The sequence below is a fragment of the Strix uralensis genome, chromosome 9 (assembly GCF_047716275.1).
Source record: "Strix uralensis isolate ZFMK-TIS-50842 chromosome 9, bStrUra1, whole genome shotgun sequence".
Taxonomy (NCBI): domain Eukaryota; kingdom Metazoa; phylum Chordata; class Aves; order Strigiformes; family Strigidae; genus Strix; species Strix uralensis.
The window spans coordinates 14,584,502-14,607,518 of NC_133980.1; the positions used below are offsets into that span (position 1 = coordinate 14,584,502).

Sequence of the window (23,017 nt, forward strand, 5' to 3'; positions counted from 1 at the left end):
ATGCTTTGTTAATTCCCACTAACACGCGAAAGCAACCATCCCTGGCTGTGCTTACACAGGGAGCAGCTGTGTTTGCTTTGCAGTCTTCTGCCAATCGCCAGGCAATGGAAGCTGGAGCGGAGCCCTCCGGTTCCTTTGCTTCAATGAGGATGACTTTGCTGCCTGTGTGAATCATACCTGCATTCCTGGCCACCGTTACAGCTGTCTGCAAGTTGTCCCCTGCAAGGACAGTGGAGAGACAGGCACCTCACATCTGCCATAGGACGGTGGCAGCCCAGGTAGACCATGAATGTGCAATGGAGGATGCTGGAGGAGTGAATCTTTCTTCTGTGTGCCCCATGACAGACAGCACGGCTACAGATGAGGAGCCCGGGGGATGTACCTGTGACCATGACGCTCCTGATGCGGGCGGCAGCCAGCTCTCGTAGCACAGGCTTCGTCTCCTGCTTCAGGCGGTTCTCCATCACCAGGAGGCCCAGGAACACCAGCCCAGACTCTGCCTCCTCTCTTGGAGCAAGGACAGAAACAAACACTCTGTTTTCCCAGGGATGGCACAGAGACCCTCCCTGTGGTTAATATTCAACAGGAAAGCCATGCTCGGTGGGAAACATGCGTGCTCCGCAGGGAAACACAACTCCTACGCGTTCAAGACAAGCAGTGCTCACCAAGTGCCAACATTTCTGCGGGTTCAGCCAAGCTGCTGATCCGCTACACTGCTGTCCCTAGGAAGGAGCAATGCAGAAGGGATGTGCAAGCAGAAAGAGGGACAGGGATTTGCAGGAGCTGGCTGGCTGAAACCCACAGATTATGACACACACAATTTCTGTTGCAGTTCCAATCCATTGCCATATAGAAGCACAATAACAAGCCTTCATTACCCTTTGATAACGGATTCTGAAATTCGGCTCAGTAAGCCTTGCAAGAGCAGTAGTAAAGCAGGCAATTAACAGCGTAATCAGCACCTGCTGAGAGGAAGGTGTTAGATGGTACAGCTTCCCAATAGGCTTCCTTTTGTTGGAGAGGAGGGGAAAGTTTGGGTCAAGGCAGGTCGGTTTGGGGCAGGTTGTAACAAGCAGATAGGAAAGTAACCCCACAGCGATACCAGCAGCTCACCAGCACACGTTACCTCTCTAGGTTGCTCACATCTACATCCTTTCCGAGGTTTAGCACTTTATGGGCCAGGGCAATGACTCTGAAGCCTTGGCTTGTGTATGTCTTAAGCTCCTTTAAGAAATTAACTGGGACTGTTTACAAGAAAAAAGTTTCATGGTTAGAATATTCCATCCTTGCTGATTGCTTTTCTAGGGTTACATGCCTGTCCTTTAAACCACTTTATAGCCTTAGTTACAGCACTGTGGCCTCCCCTAGAAGTCAGTTGGTTTGTACCAAGGCTGTGTAACTGACTGTTCAAATAAGTGATCTATGTGTCTGTTTTATACTTTCTAAATGCATGTTAAGGTGCAGGCAGAGAAGGTGAATTACTGGGCAGAGGTCAAATGACTGACTTCATAATTCTGTCCTAAGCTCTACTGCGTACAAGCTGAGTGACTGAGGAAATTGTTTTTATGTTTATACCTTAATGTCAGAATTCTCCCAAATTCTAAGTTTTCAATTCTCTGATCGCTACCATGACTCTAAAAGCAGAATTCCTTTTAAATTTGCAGTATTTTGTACTCACTTTGTTCTGTAATCACAGCTTTACGGGGTGCTACCTCATTATTCATTAAGCTGTAATCAATATAGAAACAATCAAGACAGGATAAGAGGAACTATTTAGAAACCTGAGAAATTGGAACATAATTTTAAAGACATTTTTCTTAATGATGTTGACTTGTTTGGAGGTTTGTGTTGTTAGATCTTAGGTGGTTCTAAACTAAATCTTTCCATTGTCCCTCAAAACCACTTTCACCTTTTTTCAGGTCTGTTCCATCTGAAATAACAAACCACAGACCATTGGTACTGTGTTTGCTTGTCATCCTTTTAAAGTATTCAAGTGAATGTGACCTGAGTTTCAAGTTTGCAGACAAATCTGAGTACAAGCCTATAATATTGTTCACATACAAAGAAGAAAAGCCTATGTGTCCTCGCAGAGAGGTGACAGAAGTCTTGGCTCAAGTGTTATTACCAATTATCCTTAATAACAGTAATTTGCATGTCCACAGCAAATTCTCCATTGCTGAGATTTAAGGCCTTTGCAAGCTGGGTCAGTAACTCAACACCGAATTTACAGGGTAATAAATTAGGAGGAAATTTAAGAACTTGTACAGCACAACACACTTGCTGTGACAAATGCAATTACCATGATCCTACATCTGCTCTGAGTATTTTGTTGTATCAACATTATTTATGCACTATACCTTCAGCTGATGCACATCAGCTAAGGGGTGTAGAGAGGCTGAACCTCAGGCTGTGCATCTCACTAGCTGTTGGGCTGTTTAACTTATAAACAATGAAAACTTGTTTCTCTATTAACTAATGACATTTAACAAGCCCAAGGCTTGTTTGTGGGAAGAGTTATACACATGCAGTTGCAGTGTGGCCAGTGGAAATCCTTTTAGGATTAAGTCCAAATAAACACCGTAAAGTTGCCCTTTCCCAATTCTATACCAGTATCTTGTCTGCAAAAGCTAGACACTATTTCTGGTGCTCCTTTCATGTACAGGTCATATTGTTCCTCTCCGATCTTCTGTGAAACAACGGACATCCTTTGCAGCCCAGATGAAAATGGGAACTGATGTAGGATTGCTATTCCTTCCACAGGAGCCTGGAAGAGGTCAGGAAAGTGAGATATTATCCAAGTCATTGATTACACAAAGCAAATCCATTCTGAACTTTAGCTCATTTGAGTATTGTTGCTAAGGTGATTTATTATTAATAGGAGACTGTTTCACTTTTGCTGCCCTCTGGCTATGGGATCAGATCACTGATTACAAGTTTAGGAACCATGGTCTCAACAACTCTGTCTTCTAAGCGTACTTTCCAGGAACCTCAGTGCTTTATATTTAACTCGTTTTCCAGATTTTGTCCCAGCCTTTCTCCTAATAAGCACATATTAAGGTCATATTCCTGCATCTACAGTCCTGGTAACTGAAATTTGATGAGTTACAGTGACATTACCATGGGAACAGAGCAATCCTAGAAACAAGACTGATTTCCTTGTTGCCACAGCACTGTCTTCCTGGTATTGCTAGCAGAAATCATACTCCTTCCACTGGGAAGAAGCTGGCTGTGTTGACATTTGGACTGGAAACATACAAATTTTCAACTGTCAAAACTTGGAGCTTCCCAAGAGTACTTTTAAGAGGAAGAGTGAAGTAAACAAGACCGTGCTTTGGGGTGAGGCTGACAAATCTGCTAGTGGGGTTGCACGACCATTGGCAGCAGGACTAATGGACCCACCTCCGTGCTTCTCGATGTAATGCCTTGTCCTTACTCACATTGCCTCCTCCTGCAGGTGAACTCATGCTTTAGATGTTTATTCTGTTTACATGGTTTCTCTGCATTAGTTTTCACTTAAACTGATTGTGTGGTTTCATTTTGCCAGCAGCTTTAGGGGGCGAGGACTCAAGAGAAGTCTGTACCTTTTATTAATGCAAAGAGTAGAGTTGGAAATGAGGGGCTTTTAGGCCCATGAAGTGTTTTAGATGCCACTTCAAGAGCAGCATCTCCACTTTAATAAGAACTTGCTTTTCTGGTCCTATGTTTCCAGGGGATCTGTTTTGAGGGAAGATGCAACAGAGTACCAAGAGCAGTTGAAAGGCATTTTGCAATCGCTAGCCCAGGTAAATGAATAGTGCTTGTGCTAGGAGTTTGCCCTCGCTGTAAGTTGAAAACACAAAATATTCATTCTCAGAAAGAACTGGACTTACACTGCTGGCCTTCAGCCCTGGTCTAACGACGCAGATGTTGAGAGCACCAGCCCCATCCTGAGCTGTGCTGGAGTCTTCTATCTCCTGTACAAGGAAAAGCATTATTTCTGATACTTCTTTTTTTTTTTTGGCTTCACACTTGTCTGTTAAAGCAGGGGCAGCAGCACATGGGAACATGTTTCCCCCTTACTGTTGGCACCCAGTTCCAGAAGTGTTTTTTAATGGTCTTCCTATCCATTGTCAGTGACAGCCTCCCTGCAGCCTTGTCCTTCGCAAAAGCCTACATGGCCCTGTGTCTTTTGACTTGATGAGAGTAAAAACCTGTGTCATATTTTGTGGTTTCTCTAAACTCAAGTTCCACATAAATTTAATGCCATATCAATGATAAAGGGAAAGAGAAATAATTATCCTTATCTAGCTGGTTTTATCTTCCAGTCTCTTGATTTTAAAAGACTCACTGATATTCTGTGCAGAAACAGGGTGGTAATTTTCAGTGTAGGATGCTTTTAGCCCTTCAGGTCTGTTACTTTATGTGCTGCCAAGGCTCATTCACCCTCATATTCCCCTTCTGCTGTCATGTGGCTCTGCTGCTGCCTGTGCTTCCACAGGAGTGAGCACCAGCCTGATGCCTTCCTGCAGTGCTGCTGAAAGAGCTGCCATCTGTTTTACTTCTTGATTAATCTCTCTTGAGCAAAAGGTTGAAGAAGAAAAGATGACGAGGCAATTAACTGCAGAGACCCAGAACCCCCCCAGGCTAGGACATGGCAGGAAGAAGAGCAGCCCCTTTCCTTCTCATGCCTCCTCCCATCCTGCTCCCACCCAAGCAACTCTCCATCCCCACAGATAAGCCCTGACGTTCAACCTCTCGCCTCCTTCCCAGGTCCCTCTGATACTTGCTGTTCACTCAGCTGGAGGCTCCAGCCTTGGTTTCTCCATAAGGATGTTCCTTTGCTAATCAGAGATAACAGCCTTTAGCATAAGGGCATAAAAACCTGCCTGTGCATTTCCTTGGCTGCCTTGTGGTCTGTGCACCACGTGGCCAATGGTGTGGTCTGATCCCCTGTTTCCAGCAAGCAGCAACCAGGTTCCCCCCTGCTTCCTTACACTCCAGTGTTTCCAAACCAAATTAAGAGAGCAAATGCAGGCAGCCCCAAGGAAAATTATTCCCAGACTATCAAAAAGCAGCCACAGTGCTGCAAATCTGTCATGCAGTTAGAAACAACAGAGGAAATTCCAGTTGTTATGACCAGGATTGAAAAGGAGTTTCCCCTACAGGCATGTATTTGAGTTTGACTTGTGAGTAAACCCCCATGGACTGGGTTGGGGGTGTCCTGCTTTGGATGTGTGTAGAGGACGTGAGTCACATTACCCAGTGTGTGCCCTCAAACATTTTCAAGTCCAGTGGATCTCCTTGAATCTTCTTGTCCAAAACAACCAGTGAATGACAGCTTGCCATGGCTCCACACACCGGTCCCCAGGGCAGAGGAGTGCTGGATGGGAACTTATGGATTTTCTGAAACCTGATTAAAAGCAGAGGATTAGTGGGACTGCTTACAAGAGGGATGCAGAGACACAAGTCCTCAGCTGGTGCATACAGGTGCTGCTCTGCCACACTGAGTGGAGCTGAGCCCAATAACATCAAACAACACGCCATCCTACCCATCCTTCTGATAACAGGTCAGATGTGTTCAAGAGGCCAAAAAGTACCCAGTAATTAATTGACACAAGTTCAATTTGATGCAAAGTGACTGAGATGGTAAAACACTCAGAGACCCTGGCACAGGCATCAGGAGTCCTGCTTAACAATTGCTGTTTGGTATTAGACAAAGCAGAGGAGACACTATCGGAGAGGAAACAACTTGCAGCAGGGATCTCAAAGAAGTTTGGCAAAGTACCCTAGGAGAAGATCTGTGAAGCTGCAGTATGGAAAAGGAGTGCATCTGCTTGGGCTGGTGCTCTGCACCCACCAGGGTGGACAAGCACAGGCAGTCTGCACTCCACACCCCTGGGAGAGCCACAAGGAGCTCTACCTTCACTTCCGGCTGTAGATTTTATATCTGCATAGCCAGACACCAGATACTTGTCCCTCACACCTTGGTTTTAAAAATGGGTATGCTGGTTCACTCCTATTGAGTTATAGCAAGGCATGCTGTCAAAGAGTCATGTCCCAACCTCTTTCTGTGGGAAGCCTTGAGGTTTATTCCCTCCTTGGCCCCGCAGTACAGACCGAACATGTGCAAAGCTGGTCTGGGTGAAGGCTCTATAATTTAATCATGGAAGATGTTTCTCAGAGTCCTCTCTTCTTGCACACACATTTTTCCCCCAGAAACTGTCTGGCTGACAAGCTGTGTTTGCCCGACCAGAACACAGCCCATTACCATTTAGGCTGGCATGTTAAGGAGAAATTTAAATAGATTTTATTTACCTTTGATCACAATTAGCATCCCCTGTTACTAACACAGGCACAGTGAAATGCATCTGGAAATGAGCAGCGTGACAGCTCGCAGCTCTATTAAAAGGAACAATGAATCCGGGACCTGTTGTCCCTCTGGGCCATCCAAGTCTGTTCTGTTTCCAGCAAATTATACCTTGTTCTCAGCCTGGTCATAATTGGCTTATTAATTAATTAATACTTGAGAGACACCGTGAAACTGCTAAACACTACATAAACCCAACTAACATTTATCTTATTAAATGTACAATAGGATATTTTGCAAGTTGAATGAAATTCCTTTACTGTCATTGCCTCACAGTATTCAGCTTAGCTGACAGCTAGTCTTGTAACACGTTTTAAAATGTGTACATTTAAGAAAGAGTAATTATGTAAATAGGCTAATGAGATCAATGCAGACAGCAATAGCTCCTCCTTGTGTTTTGGCAAGCCACCAGCACTGGTTCCCAGCTGGGTGCAGATTGGACATGTCTGCAAAGCCAGCCTTATGTTTTGATACTTTGCAGAGGGGTTTTTTTATGACATGCATTTATTCTGATCTATGGATCCAGTTTTGTTCTGCTGCTCGTGTGAGCAGACACTACCCGCAAGGCTACCTTGATGGAAATCATTCGGGCACTACCATGAGCTGTCTGCCTTTGGTGGGCTCCAAGCCTGTCCAACATGCACCTATTCAGTGTGGCCTGCCCAGTGCATTGAAGCAGGGCCAAGAAGAGACTGTCCTGTGTACCTGTGGTTTGGTCCCACTGGAAGAGCATTTTATTGTTTGACACTTATTAATCTCTTCTCATTAATTTGGATCCTTTGAGGAAGTATTGAGAATGTGATTTTTCTGCTCTCATAATGAATTCATCCTTTCATTCATTATGGCATGATTATCTCCATGGTGTTGAAGTATCTGATATATTAACAACTACTAATGAAACCTGGGAGTTGATATGGGGTGTGTGATTTGTCCTAGCCACTGCAAAAGATTAATATTTTTAGTTTGGCATAACACGCACTGCAGAGCTGAAGTCTGTTATTGTGGTACAGTAATATGAATTAAGTAGTATAATTCTGAATATATTCAAGTTTAATGTTTACATAGTGGTTATTTCTTCAGGATTTCAATGGTGTTTGGGCTCGGAATTGAGATGGAGCCTGACATGCGTTTGAGAGAATCCTTAAGGACACTTGAGCTTTGCAGGTTTGATCTGTGGTCTCATGGATTTTTTTCACAGCATTTACATAAGGTAGGTGAGATTTGACAGTCACCAAAGTCAGCAACACTTAATTTCAACAGAAGGAGCATTATCCTAACATTTAAATGATGAAAGGTTTATTGACTAGATTAAGAATATTTATTGAACTGTGCTGAGAATGACATAATTGAAAAGCTCCGTGCATATTCTCCAAATCCCCTCAGGGTAATTAAAAGCACTCATGCTGCTGCTGACTTCTGTTTGCCTTGAATTAGCAGCAACCTTTACAGGTATGCCTGCCAGTGCAGTGCCCAGATGCCCTTCTCAGAGGGAAGGAGATGAGCAGGGACATCCATTGCACTCTACCTCCCCAGATGTACCTGAACATCTCTTGCTGCATGCTATTTGCTGTCTCTCCGTACCCTATGCAACTGCCTCCCTCCTAACTAGACTTTTGGGCAGTACCTTCACACTGGAGATTAGTTCTTGCTAAATTAAATCCTTCCTTACCGGCTTCCCTCAGAAGGGATGATGCCCCACAGGTCCAGTCCATCTTCTGTCAGCGTGCCTGTCTAAATGTAAATAAATATCTAGTTAGCCTGCTATTGCCCATCCCTTCCTCCTGCACATCCCCAGAAGCCCTTCCCTGGCTCCTGGGCAGGGTAAGGAAAACCTCCTGCCCGAAGTGTGACCCTGCTGCACGGCCACCTGTAGAGAATGTTTCCCTCGGGTTAGATCAGGGTAGATGAGGTCAAAAAACCATATCCCATGCTCCTAGCAGCCCCCAGCATATTTCAGTGCCCCAGGAAGTGCCTTACTTTGTCAAAGCAAACAAGGTTGATCTGCCCGCAGATATTAATCCTCTGTGGGCTGATGCAGAAAATCTTCTTTTTCTTCAGCCTCCTTTGGGCATAAACAGTGCCTGTTGTCAAGGCAGCGGGGATAGCAGGAGGCACAGCCGCGGTGAGGAGGAGGAGGGCCATAGTCACCACGTCGGCCACTGGCTTCTGCAAACAGCAAGAGCAACAGGGGCAATGGGGTGGAACAGCCTCCCTGCCCTGCTACCGCTGCTTTTGGGGGGTCTGGCCCTCCTTCCCAGGAGCAATTCACTCCAAGTTCTGCCCATGGGGATGATAGACTTATTCTGCTTCATTCTGTCCATCTCCTCCTTATCCTCCCCCATTTCTGGCATCTGAAAACCTAATTACAGAAGTGAACAATATTCCAAGGATCTTGAGTGACCGAGGGCTCAGAGCTGTCACCTCCAGCATGGAGGCATCCCTTGTACTTACCCCATGGGACACAAACACACACACAGTGTAGATGAGTCCGAACACACCGATGGCAGAGAGGCCTACGATGAACTTGAAGGCATCTCTGTAGAGTTTGAAGTTCACTGGCTTTGGGTAGAGGATGGATCTCACCAGGTCACCTTTAGCTGTGTTGAACCCTGCGTGAAGACAAGTGCCATACATTGTGTACGTGACATACCGCAGCGGTGCTGTTTGAAAACAGGTAACATTGCACAAGCCTTAGCCATGAGGTGGCAACAAGCACTTCTCAGGGACAGCAGACCTGTGCTGGACTCGAACTGCAAAGAGAAACCAGCTCTCCTGCCAGGCTCTGAGGCTGCCACTTTCACTCTGCTGGTTAGCAAACGATAAAAGAAATACCAGTTTGCAGCACGATGGCTCTTGCTGGCCCTCTGCCTGTCGCCTTCGTCTGTATGACTTCTGTCCCACAGAACAGGACATGTCTCCGATAATCTTCCATGCTGTGGGTTTTCCAGGGCATCAGACTCTCCACGAGGGGCAAGGCGGTTTTAGTAACTGGAACACTTTCACCTAAGAACAACAGTGTGCAGCTTCACTTAAAGGGGATTTAAAAGTCTGTCAGATTCTGCATATTAGAAAGCAACAGTGCCCTTTAAGTGCTCAAACTTGCCTGAGTAATTAGCTTGCTTATGTACTTACATATGTGGATTTATGGTGACAGCCCTTATAGTTTTAGTATCAGAGTACATCAGATGGTTTCTCTGAGCATATTTTATCAAGCAGCTTGGGTCATATTTTGCCCCTGAACTAAGTTCATGCCTTATAGTTGCTTGATGTTTAGTTATAACACTTACCCTTGTGCTCATACGTTCTCTGCTTGAACAGAACTGCTGCAAGATCAGAATCCAAAAACTCAAAAATATATATTCAGTGTATTTGAGTATTTTCACTTTGTACTCCTGACAGTATATTAGTCCTACTTGTTTTTAATGTGGATAAGAAATGCATATTACACAATGTCAGTATTCAAAAGCCCAGGACAACTGTGAATTATTCAAGCCACAGTTTTTCCACCTCCTGCTGCAAACTGTTATGATAAACAATTTGCTGTCAGAACAGCTAGACATCTCCTTGACAGAGAACCTGCACAAGGCCTTAGCATCTCAACTCCAAGGCTGCACCTGTGAGCATCCCTTCATTCACAATGCAACTTCCATCAATCAGGACAGCATCACATGGGAGGGAGAGCTTCTTTCCATCTAAAAGAAACATGTCTCCAGGGACTAAGTAACAAGACTCCAGCTCTTTGCAACCTGTAGAACAATACAAAAATTAAGTTTACTTCTGCACAAGTTCTGGGCAATTAAAAAAAGTCACACACAACATCACTAAACTTCTACACTGCATGATTTAAGGCCAGTGCCTCAGAAATAACACTGGCTGAAAGGCAACAGCACAAAGATCAGCCCTTGTCTAAACATCTCTCTCCAAGTGGGTGTCTTCAGTCTCATTTGCTTAGCGTCCATAAAATACTCTGACCAAGAAAACCTATCCAAGGCCTCTACATCTCTCATCAGCCCAGCAACTGCCAATCTCAACATCTTTGGGAGGCAAAAATAGCTATAACCCCTATTTTATAGGCAAGGAACTGAGATGCAGGAAAGAAAGTGCATACTTCAGTGGGAGCCATGTATCTACACTCCTTGAAAATCGCTTACAAGCTACTTGACAAGATTGTGAAAGTAGCCTATAGCAGAGCAGGGAAGCAGGTCTCGGAAGGCCAAAGTTGTTATCTAGTTGCTTGTTTGTGAAATTAAATTTTCCAAGCTGTTCTCAACTCTTAACACAAATTACTAGGTTCACCTGTATCATTACAGATGCCACAGATACAGATGATAATGATACATATGCATCATTACCGCACTGCATAGGCTGCCCTGCCCACCTCACCTCCCTCTGCCCCATCTTCCCTGCAGCTCGCCCTTCACGTTTCAGCAGTAGAAATCAACAGGAGCTGTGCAATTCCAGCTATATTTCAACACACTGGTTAATTATACAAGCTGGTGAGGAAAATGAGACGCAGATGACTCACCTTCGCTCTTCGTACAGACTGTAACCTGGACTTTGTTGTGCTCCTCAACGAGGTCGTGCAGCTTGGTAGACTGCTGTTGATGGGAAAGCAATTGCAGTGTTGAAACCCCAATACTCAAGTGAAGCAGTAGGTTACAATGCAGTGATCATGCTAACATCACAGAAACTGAACTCTGCTGAGTTATCCGGGGGAGGTTTCACATCCCTTGCTAGAAGTCAGGATGAGAGTTCATTGAGTTAACCTAGAACAAGCTGCCGTGGGAACATGGACCTAATTTTCTGTTTGCTTCCCATTCATGCTGCTGTATGTCCCTCAACCTTCAAGGGGCTATTCCTGCTTCATGCCAGATAGCTGCAACATTGCTATCTGCAATCCCTTAGTAGGGGGTTTCTTTGTGCTCAACAGTTTTATCCTTGCTAGGAGGCTATCAACAGGACAACCAAGTTGTAAAAGGTATCATTACAAAACTACCATTGCAAGAAGAAAAACAGAAATTCTAATTTAGCTGGGTGTCTGTGCTTTGCCAGTTTTTGCAATCTAATTCAGACAATTATATATCCTGAGATAATGATGAAGTCAACTGTCATTGCAAGGCCATTAGAGAGAATGCCTTATCTTGATTTAAAAGTTGCAATTGCAAAAAAAAATAATCCCTGAGTGTGGATTTCTTCATTAGCATTGTTCATGTGAAGATGTCAAGCCAGTTTGAAGAATATCCAGAGGCCCCAAACATTGTAATTCTTCCTGCCAAAATTGTCAGTCACACAATAAAACCAGCTTTGCCAAAGAAAGCTGAATGGACCATACCTGTTCTTTGTGCTCTGCAATACCAGACGGACACCAACAGTTTAGGTATAAAGGTGTGCTCAAAGAGATGCGAGCACTTGTTCAACATGGGAGTGCTAGTCATCCTACAGATATTAGTCAGAGATACAAAACAGTGATGTGCAGCCAACACACCTGTGCTGGCAAAAGCCCCAGCTATTCACAAAGCCCTCGCTGAGATCAGTGTGAGGCAGCAATAAAGGCATACCCTTGGCAGGGCAGAGGGTGCGCAGGACTGCCTCATCAGCACAGCACACCGGTGAGCACATACCGCACAAAGTCCCGTGAGTCCAGGGGCTTGGGACCTATGTCTGGAACATGCTGTGTGCCTCTACCAGCCCAAGGAAAAGCAGAGTTGATTCAAACAAAAGCCAGCTCCTGGAAGGGCAAATTATTGCCTCCTCCTGGGCAGCACTTCACAGAGAAGTCTGTATACCGCCTTATCAAGGAACATGTCAAAGGGCTGAATCTTGCCCTTCCCCAGTAATTCCATGCAGGAGGAATTATTTTAGCAGTGAATTTGGAGGCAATGTGTGAGCCGTGCCTGGCTCTGAAGCAGCACATGAGCCTAACAGACAGGTCAGTGCACCCCAGAGCTGCTGTCCCTTCAGCCCTGCCACCACCTTTAATCACATCACGCTGTCTGCAGGAACTGTAATTCTCAATGCTGTCCTCTAACCCTTATATTTTTCCTGAAGACTAACAAAAAGTTCACCACTATTCTGGAAACCCCAGTTAATTTTGGTTTTAAATCTTAACAATACAGAGAAATGTGATACCTAATATCCAGACCTGAGAGACTAGAATGTTGCCTGCCAGACTCCTGTTCCTATCTCTCTTTCCTGTCTGTACTTTCATTCACATAGTTTCTCTTTTTTCCCCCTATTATATCCTTTCTCCATGTGATTTTTGACTTCCATGCATATTCCATGAACCTCCTGAAGTGGGTTCAGAAATCAAGGAAATGTTTTCCAATTTCCCAGAAAAGCATTCTGCAATTCCAGCAGGAAGCACCAGGAACCTCTTCTGGCTGCAGGAGGATATTCAATGGCAGGCAAACACTGAGTAAGGCGCAGCTCAATCTATTTGCCTTTGCCATAGAGACTGAAGGTTTCAGGTTTATCACAGGTGAGTGCGTTAGGTCAAAAAGTGAACGAGCTGAGACTATCACAAAATTCTTCCAAGCATCTGTATCCATGACAGAAGTGTTGAACAAATTTGAGAAATAAAGAGTCATGTTTCTTTTTGCTTTTAAGACCCATTATTTAGCAAACCCTAAGAGGAGTAAATCCTCCTGAAATTACAGTAAGAACCAGACTCACAGATATAGTCCACCTTCATAAAGTCTTACAAACCCCAGGTATCAGACTTCAATCTTCTTTAATTCTTGGGAAGATCAAGACCCTCAGGTATGACCTTTTTAACTCTTCTATAGCAATAAATCTATAGTAATACAGCAGAATACACAGCAATAAAAAAATAACCACAAAGAGCATATAAATAGCCACTTGTGCCTGTGATAGATGAAATTGCTAGCAGAGTGTAGGATGGGGAGCTGGCAGGCAGACTCACCTGTCTGAGGTCGTACACGGTTAAGCCAACAGAAATGATCGACAGGATTATGATGGCCACTGAATATTCAATGTAGCCTTGGCTCAGCCACAGAGTGAGGGTGAAGGCTTGGAACACATAGAAGGGGTTTAAAATCTGCAAATGTAAATGTAACGCATGTCAGGGGACAGACATAACACATGTCAGGAGAGATCAAGTGTGGAAAGAGGTGAGCACATTTCATTACAGTGTCCAGGAGTCTTAAACACTGATTTAAAGGGCTGTTTTTCCATCCCAAGGCAGCATTCTTTCATGGCTTTTTAGAGTGTTAATATCATCCAGATCTGAACTTACCAGCTTACACATGGTTTGTGATGTTTGTAATTAAAAGCTGTTGCTAACCAGTTACTGTGCAGCAGTGACTATGCTGACAACTTAAAGTCAGACTTAAGGGACTTTAAGTTGGTTGGTTTCCCACCATAGCCATCTAACAAAGGTGACCTTAACATTTCTGATTCTAAGTAACTGCTACATAGGACACACTACCCAAGTGTGGGGAAAAAAAAAAGACTGAATTACCCTAAAAATCTTTAAGACTTAAGAAAGTCACTATGAACATGATATTTATTTGGAAAAAAAAAATGGTAAACTAATGGTCTGTGGGGCCATCAGTAATCAGTCTTATACTACAGCTGAAATGAAGACTTGATTTCCTTGTACTTCCACACTTCTAGCTACTCTTCATTGTGTCAGCCTTCCAATACCAGTCATCACTTTAATGTGTTGTCCTAAAACAGGCCACAAGCCCCACTGAAGTCTGAGAATATACTTTTGGTTATTGTGGTATCTAACTAACAACAGAATTAATGACATTTTTCAGAGATTTGCCCACCACTTGGCTTGTCTGAAGGACTCTGTCGACTTTTCTGTAGAACTGGTATAACCAAAATAGCCACTGAAAGAGCTTTCTCTATAAAGACTGGAACTGAAATGAATTATTCATCTGACAAATTGGGTCCCTCGATGAAAATTTAATCCTTTCTTCGACATTCACTAGGACAAAGAGACAGACACTAAATCAGGGTGCCAGCCTTTGGACATTGAAGCTGTATCTGGACTGAAATGCCACAAGCTGATGAGGACCAGTCTGCCTTCAGGCATCACCATTAATATTTCAAACATGAAGCTTCAGCCTTGGATGGAAGTGCAAAGTTCAAATTAAATAAACTTTTTAGAGTGCTACACTGGAGTTTTCTTCAAAACCATCTCCAGAGGGCACTGAAAGGTTGGTAACATCAAATCCAACCAATTTCAGGAGCCCCGGAGCTTTTCATGTATTTTCTAGGGTTTCAAACAAACTCCACTTAAAGTTCAGACACAGGCTAGCTTCGAGACCCAGCATTCATAGCTCTTTTCCATTTTAAAGATGTTCATGTAGCATCCTTAATTCACTAAAGTGAACACAGATGACATGACAGTATCCTGTATGAGAAGCCTCTGCTTGCAAGTTGGCAAAAATATATGTCCAGTATTTCTATATGCAATCTCAGCAAGTAACCGTCCATACATGTCTCTCCTCTTATTTACAAGATGTGTTTGTTTTGTTCCCTGTAGAGGAAGAACAGTCTTGCAGTGTGTCCTTATTTATGCAGGAAAAAAATTGTCTTGTGCCTGTGTCGTAGGAGAAAAGCAAGCTACTAGGTGAACAAGGCAATTATAAAATAGGAATTTTGCAAATATTTTCCTCCATTCTAAAGCACACTCCCAATTTACACTGCTGTTGAGGCCACAAGCAAGCTTGTACAATGTTTTGTATTACTTCTGAACTACTAACATAAGGCTATTGAAGAGGAACAAATGTGACTTAGTTGCACCAATAAAATTTTCACTGCAGATCATTATCAAGAGCCTACATGAAAAGACAGAGTTACTGATGTGGCTGTGGTCAGTCCTAGCAGTTGCAGAAAGCATGAGCACTCCAGGTGCATGTCAGTGCTCAGTCATGAGGCAAGATGTCCCAGAGCATGGGAGATGTTCAGTCAGGCATAGGGGACTACAGCAGAGGAGGAGGACATCAGTCCTCCACATTCCTGCTCCCCAAGAAGGGATACAGTCATCATAAGGGAAATATTTAACTGTTATAAGTATTCAGCACCAAGCATCCTCTTGGCTTCATATTCTTCCCTGTAACCTTCTGCCAGGAATGTGTGCTAATAGCCATAAAGCAGGTTCACCAACTTTCCTCCATGGCTTATGCCTATGAAGCATCAATCACCCCATCCCTGTGTGCCCAGGTAAAGTCTTCAAAACACTTCAAACCGGTCCCACCAAGTACTAGTCTGACTTACTGACCTCTTTAAAAAGTAACTTCCAGATAGGACGAATTTCAACTTCGATGGCATTAGGCCCACACACCAGCTGCCTGTAGGAAGGTAGAGAAGATTTCCCCATGTTACAGCTTAATCACATAGGGTAAGACTTCATGTAGAAAACTGTGCACCCAAATAACATTAGCACTTATCTAAAAATGTTCTGGGGGCACCATGTGGCTGAACTGGACAAATAAACCTGTCAGGAAGATATTGTATCTGAGAGGACTTTACACAGAGGGAGAATTTTACTGTTTCCTGGCTGAAAACTTGTCAATTTGCTGCTAAAATCTGTGATGAGCTTTCCAGAGGACTTTTAAGGACAAAAGAGCAAAGGAAGCCAGTCATGGATTGCTGTGCCCTGAACCCCAAGTGGAACTGGTGGCATTTTCCCCAGACTTAGCCTGGCAAGATAATGAGCTCAATAGAGTGTAAGGGATAATGATTTTGCACCTTTCCAAATGTCACCCATGCAGTTTGCACTGCCTTACTACTAAGATGAGTAGCAGGAAGCTCACATGAATTCGAAAGGAAGGACTAATAGGTCACACTGTCACAATTAGCTCATACGTCTACTTATACGTAGACCATACCTGATCTTCTGTTCTTCCCTTGTCAGGCCAGCTCCAAACTTGTGGTGTATGCTGTGACATGTGTTGCTGTCTTCTAATGATCTAGGATAACAGGAGAAAGTTCACACAAGGGAGTCCTCTACCACCCTACCAAAGGGGTCTGTAACAGGCTGTTGACACTCACCCAACTTTCTTGAATTCTTTTACAGAAAAGTCCCAAATATAACGGATTTTCTGCACCTGGATACATCTTATCTGCAAGACCAAACAGGAGAAACTCCTTTTGCCATTCAAGGGAAAAATCATCTCACTGTTACAGAAATGCTTCCCCATGTTTTAGGAGAAAACTTGAGCTTATGTAAACAGGATTTGCAGGAAGATGCTGACAAAGCATCCTTGGGAGCCTCTGGATGCCTTGATTCCTATGTTCACCCACCTCCTTCCTGCCATCTTTCATTTTATAGATGACTTACCTTTAACTGTGGCTTCATTACGGCTCTGTTTATGACAGAGTCTTTATCAGCTACTAGAGGACCATCTGAATTACTACCAAAAGGTAGTGCCAATGTAGACAAATCAATCCAGGTCACCTTCTTCCGGGTGTATCTCTGAAATTCATCCTAGAGAAATAGAGCACAGTTCAGTGGCAAGCCCGAAATGTTGCCTGTGATATAATGTTTCCTGATTCTGGGAAGTATATATGAGATTCCCAGAGAACTACAGTACTATGGCATTATTGCAATCACAGCAAATGTAAGACCATAGTAACATGGATGCTGGTATTAGTGTTTTAGTACCAATCAGTAATGCATTTCAAAGTCAGTCTCATAGTCATCTCCCTTTGCTTTGGTTCATGATGCAGAGCAACTTGAGAAAAGATGAAACTAAACCAGAAGATGTGCTTCAATAGCTACTGGATAGATATTCAGTCTGTGGAATCAGACTAGAGCTACTTGGAAGTAAAAGCTTTCTGAAATACTCCTGGTGTGGACATTGAGTCCTCAACACAAGCTACTTTGCTCTACAAAACTCCTATAGTGCTGTGTTACTTGCTATACATCCATTGCCAAAAGCAACTCAGCTTTATTGCTATAATGCATTTGTCAGACTGAATTGTCCTTTAATCAGTCTAATGTAACTAGTTACAATGAGCAATAGATTATTCATGTATTGGTTTGAGTGAATTTATTTTAGGAATATCATTGCAACGTTGAGCATTAAGTGTCTTAAGCACTTGCTCTGCTAGAATTGCATTGAGTTTTAATTTACAGTCATGGAATCTTAGAATATAACTAGTGCCTGAAATTGAGCTCTCTAAAACCCATCTCCTCAGCACTCTCCAATAACTTTAAAGCAGAAAGGCTACTAACAGCCACAACTTCTGAAGATGATCCCTCTGCTGAAGCCAGCTGGCTGCCCATGCACATAAAGGGAGGGAAGAGGCAGAGCTGTTTCATGGAACATGTTGGCAGAGAGCAGCTGCTGGGACCTGTGGATGGGCAGCAGCAATGCCTGAAGTCTGCTTGGTGCCCAGCCTTCAGGCAGAGTAGCTGTGCTCTCGTTAGTGTAAAAACAGTCTTTTCTGCAGTATTTCAAACTCTGCAAATAAAAACTCTTGCTCTTCTGAAGCTTGACTCATCCCACTTGCTCCACTTCCAAACATGGAAAGTGTTATTACCCCGCTACCACATCATGCAGACAAAGACAGACAGGCTGCCCTATCTCTGAAAACAATGCGTTCTGCAAATAACAAAGAGCTAAGAGGGTTCACCTACTGTCGTTCTGAGCAGAACAATGTCTGCTTCTTCCAAGCTGCAGCGGATGCAGTTTGCCCACACATCCCACTCTGGCCTCCAGTAAAACAGCAGCAGCAGAGCCCCACAGGACAAGATGTATCCAGCAGTGCAAAAGACCCTCCGCCAGCCTTGGGTTTTGTAACCAAATATCTCCTGTAGAGCAAAGAGAAAGCATTCTTTGTTAACAAGTTTGACCTTGGCATTTGTTCATCAGGAAGCCCAAGCTTATTGAAAAGAAAGGCTGGTGACTGAAGCCCTCCCTCATAGGTGCTCAAGGTCATTTTTAGAAATGAGAGTTTGCTGATTGATACAACATAGTTAAGAATACAGCAGAGCTGCTGTAAGGAGGATGCTGCTGGGCTGCTGCTGGCAGAGGAACGTTCTCACATCAGCTCTCCCAGGATTAATGAAGAATTAACTCCAGTCTGGAGCTTCTTCCATCAAGACTGCAGCTGACCCATCATGGTAACACTTCTCTACCTGCAGTGCTAGCACCAAACAGCCCTGCCTGCCACCGAGGAGGATGTCTCCATGCAAACTTAGTGCTGACCGCTGAAATATACCTTGCAGCAGGGGCACAGAATCTGTCTCAGGGAAAGAAAACTGCCAAGCCTTGAGCAACTCCTCTGGGGTACCAGGTACCGTACCTACTGGTGTGTTATCTTCCACCATGCACACCTTATCTTGAAAACAAACATGGAAGGGCTTTTTTGCTCTGTACACTCTCTTCCTCCAACTTATTCCTCAGGTCATCTGTCATCTTCCCCACTTGCCCTTTCATTTTGATAGCCCAATAGTCATCTATTCAGTGATGCTCCATTGTCTGTGAAGGAGATTGCTAAATCCATAGCTTTCGTTTTTCCCCTTAAGAAGAACTTTGGATTTTTGTACCCTTTGGTTTGCTTTAAACCTGCCCATGAGGCTAAAAATAACTTTAATGACTGTGGCATAACTAGATCCTTCTCTTCACAGCAGCTGCTTTCCCAGCCCTCTCAGCACCCTGCAGGGCATGAGGGAAGGGGGGAGATGCTCCATCCACAGCTGGTAGCTCACAGCACCCAGAGACGCCAGTCCTTTGGACACATCACCCACATCCAGCCTGGCCACAGCTCTCACGACAGTAGGTGGTAGGTGCTACCCTGGCCCTACAGCCCACATCCACCCCCTCAGCAGCTGTGTGTCTGTCCCTTTCTGCTTCCCCACAGGCACCAAGACAGGAACCCAGGCAGCCCCCACAACGGGGCTCACTTTGTGCCACCCATGCTGTGGTAGAAGGACGGCTGGTGATTTGCAGGATAGAGCTTGCAACAAAGCAGAGCTCCTTCAAGAGGGCTTGTACAAACAATTGTACTGGTCCAACTTCAAATATAATTTTCAAGTGATTTAGAGGCAGTGGAATAAGCACCTATTGAGGTTTAAGAGAGGAGTTAACTTGATTTATCTGAACTCTGATCATAATCAACATAAACTAAGCTGAAACCAATGCAGCTCAACTGAAATAAAGATAATCATGCAGCCCTTATACCAGGTTAACAAAATCCATTCCAAACCAGCTCTCTAGCCTTTAGATGTGTAGCCCTGCTGTATACAAAATATTATTCCTTCAGAGGCCACATAAGTTTAAATCAATAACTACAATGGTGTTTTCAGGGTGGGAGGACAAACCACAGTGTCCACAACTAAGGAAATTCAAGGCAATTTTCATCTGCTTTCCTCTTCATAGCAGGATTTTTATAAATACACTCTAAATGCCAGCCTGCAAAACAAGGAGCCTTTACAGGGGCGGCAGGAATGACAAATGTGTGTGGGACCACAACTCATCCATCGCCCACAAGGGACTGGAGAGGATCAGTCTGCAGCCAAAGGTGGGGGGAAGGCTGATGAAGAGCTGTGGTGTTAGGGCTGGACAAGTGCAAGGCTGGGAGTCACCCAGTGAGAGCATTTGGGGATTTCTAGCATGAGTCGAACATGGGCTGCTGCCAGCAAGTGGGGCTCTACCGCACAGCTATATGCTAAGCACTGCAACTGAGGAACCCAAAAATGCATTAGACATGTGCTGTGGTTTAAACCCAGCTGGCAGCCAAACACCACACAGGCACTTGCTCACCCTCCACTGCACAGGGAATAGGGAGAGAATTGGAGGGGTAAGTTAAGGAGACTCATAGGTTGATATAAAAACAATTTAATATTTGAAATAAAACACAAATAACAGTAATAACAGAATATACAAACTAGTGATGCACAATGTGATTGCTCACCACCCACCAACTGATGCCCAGCCCGTTCCTGGCTAGCAATGCCACAGGACAGAAAATCCCAAAACCGCAGTCCCGGAAGCAAGAGCATGAGCTTCCTGGCCCACCCACATCCATATACTGAGCACGATGTTGTATGATATGGAATATTCCATTGGCCAATTCGGGTCCATCGCTCTGGCTGTGCTCCCTCCCAGATTCTTGTGTACCTGCACACTAGCAGGACATTGGAAGTTGAAAAGTCCTTGATTTCTTAGCAACAACTAAAAACATCAGTATATTATCAACATTCTTCTCATACCAAATCCCATGCTGAATCAAAAAGACTAGTGCACAGCCTGTTCTCGGAGGATACACACTGGGCATTCACACAGGACTTAGGAGGAAGTACTGAAGGCCAGAGCTGAGGGAACCAATGTTCATGGCTGATGTACCCCACTGAGCCTGCCTGCAATAAGAAGAGTTATCCAAGAAGTTCAGTACCTGGAAGCAAGGCTGCTCCAGCAAACAGGGCCACAGGAATATAAGTTATGAAAAACATCTCTCAGCCTGACGCAGACAGCCTTGCACAAGGCAGTCTGTGTCAACAGCATCCGGGGCAGAGCCAGGGCCCTTCTCTGCCAGCAAGGTTACAGCCTCAGGCTGGATGGAGCAAGGGAGATGTCTCCTGGAAGTGGGTGTAGCTCATCTGAGGTGCACAGACTCCCAGCTAAAAGGCTGCTTGCGGCAACAGCATCACTCCACCCATCCACCCAGGCCCTCCATCCTCAACAGGGACTTGGCATCCCCACTGCTTCTTACGCAAGCAGAGGCAGGCATTGAGGGCCACATCCACACACCACCTAGTGATCCACTGAACACTGTCTGTAGCAATCAGCAGGACATAGGTGATCCCTAGCTGACTCCTTACCTGCCTCCCACAGCAAATTGTTCATTTTGTGCTGGACCCAGGCTGCTACAACTGGTCTGAGCTCCCTGGTCTGAAACAAGCTCAGATGAGTCAAATCACAGCAGGAATTTAGTGAAGGCAACCAGGAAAGCTGAAGCCCAACTGCTATTAGTAGCCCTGCAAGCAATCCTGATACAGAGGTGCAAGGTGTGCTCTGCAGGGCAGGATCTCTCCCACCTGTGCATGCCCTGAGCACCTGCATTCCCATGACAGAGGCACTTTCTCTGTCCCCAGGGCTGGGCAGAGTGACACTGGAGATGCTGGGAAGCACCTGCCAGCAGCCTCTGCTTGCAGAGGACAGAAAGTCCTGTCCTGGGGGAGTGTGCTGCTGTGCTTCCAGTGCATGCAGCACATATATATCTCTAGCAAATGCAGGAGTGACAGGACTGTATTTTACACCTGTGCAGAGGCATCTACTTCTGTGCCCACTCTGTGCATGGGAAATATCTGGATCCCAGTTGTTCCCTGCACAGCAAGCTAGTGGAGAAAGTCTTACTCCCACCCTCACCAGATTCTGTGTAATCACTCCATGTTAACAGATAAAGAAAGAGTTTCCAACTCACTGTGTTTGCAAAGCACTCACTTAGTGCAGCCCTTCCAGGCTGCTGTGCATAATCAATAATCAATCACAATCAAAGACAGAAGGATGCAATTAACATTAATAAAAACCCCTTGTAAGGACAGAGCAGCTCCATAAAAGCTGCCATAAAAGACTGAGAAACAAGGGATTCCTACCATGAGAGCTGCAGTAGATTTTGGTCATCTGCCCAATCTTCCTAGATCTGGTGAGCAGCAAAGACCCTTACTTTTCAGGAGAAGTGATTTAATTGCTACTTCAAGCAATTGTCCAAGATAAAACTCATTTGTAAGCCCCTTTTCTATGTCTTGCTTTCTGATACATGATGACCCAGTAAGGGAAAGTGTACCCACTATTAGAGATCCTCACAATTAGGATGGAAAAGACAATGAAACAGACAGTGGGGAAAGGGACACTGCTCCCTGGCCAGATGACTTCTGGAGGTCTCTTCCATGTTTTGTGCTTCTGGACTGAAGTCATATGTTTCTCACTTAGCCCTTACTTTGCAAAACTCAATCTCAAAGTCACCAAGGGCTGTTGAAGAGACAGCACCTGGATGGGGAGTGAAGGTGAAGAAGCAGCGGAGGCATATCCAAAATGGGCATGCGGGAAAAGAGGTGCACAAGGAAACCAAAACCCAGCGCTGTCCCCCACTCCTTACCAGCTCATTTTCTTCATCCTTGTTGAGGAGCACACAATGATCCTTCCAAAGCTTTTTTTCCATCTGACCACGTTGTTTTCTGTCCTGGATGTCCTTGGTGGTGGGGTCAAGCAATGTTGAACGCAGTTACTGACTTGAACTCAGGCCAGTGTTAAAGTCACTCTCACCATGGTCCTGTCTGCTGCCTTTGAAAGTCTCACAGTGCACACGCTTCTTATTAGGCTCCCAGGAGAGGGAGGAAAATCCACCCTCACGTGTAAAGCCCTTAAATGCCTGGCTTATGTAAGACGCGTGTTTTTCCGCCTCCTGGCTTTGCTGCATTCGCCGGGGTGGGACTGGCTGGGGCAGAGCTCTGGTGGCCAAGGGAGGGAGGGAACCTGCGACCCTGTGCCGGGGAGATGGCTCGGCGCAGCGCTCAGAGGGACATCGAGGCACATGGCAAGGAGAAGGGTTGGAAGCCCCACACAGAGTTGACTCCCGAACAGCCACCCTAGCACTGGGAACCACCTCCAGCATGTCAGAGAGAAGCATCTGCTCTGGTGAGATCACAGTGTCTGGGCCTGAGCTTGGTTTCAGCTCAGTGGAGGTGCA

General features: G+C 44.8%; 1 protein-coding gene across 1 annotated transcript in view; it reads right to left on the reverse strand.

Annotated features, from left to right (window-relative positions):
- ATP13A5 (ATPase 13A5) overlaps window positions 1–22,556 on the reverse strand; it is a 33,163-nt gene extending 10,607 nt beyond the window's left edge. Inside the window, exons 1-19 of the mRNA XM_074877417.1 lie at window positions 22,427–22,556; window positions 17,964–18,137; window positions 16,662–16,808; window positions 16,373–16,443; window positions 16,210–16,290; window positions 15,600–15,669; window positions 13,269–13,403; window positions 10,872–10,944; window positions 9,961–10,092; window positions 9,179–9,349; window positions 8,798–8,955; window positions 8,324–8,512; window positions 8,016–8,077; window positions 5,239–5,389; window positions 3,870–3,953; window positions 2,608–2,764; window positions 1,127–1,244; window positions 383–507; window positions 56–219 (exon numbers count right to left, since the gene is read on the reverse strand). Coding sequence (XP_074733518.1) covers window positions 56–219; window positions 383–507; window positions 1,127–1,244; window positions 2,608–2,764; window positions 3,870–3,953; window positions 5,239–5,389; window positions 8,016–8,077; window positions 8,324–8,512; window positions 8,798–8,955; window positions 9,179–9,349; window positions 9,961–10,092; window positions 10,872–10,944; window positions 13,269–13,403; window positions 15,600–15,669; window positions 16,210–16,290; window positions 16,373–16,443; window positions 16,662–16,808; window positions 17,964–18,137; window positions 22,427–22,489 — 2,325 coding nt within the window. The 5' untranslated portion in view covers window positions 22,490–22,556. The remainder of the gene's footprint in view (window positions 1–55; window positions 220–382; window positions 508–1,126; window positions 1,245–2,607; window positions 2,765–3,869; window positions 3,954–5,238; window positions 5,390–8,015; window positions 8,078–8,323; window positions 8,513–8,797; window positions 8,956–9,178; window positions 9,350–9,960; window positions 10,093–10,871; window positions 10,945–13,268; window positions 13,404–15,599; window positions 15,670–16,209; window positions 16,291–16,372; window positions 16,444–16,661; window positions 16,809–17,963; window positions 18,138–22,426) is intronic.
- Window positions 22,557–23,017: the final 461 nt, after the last annotated feature.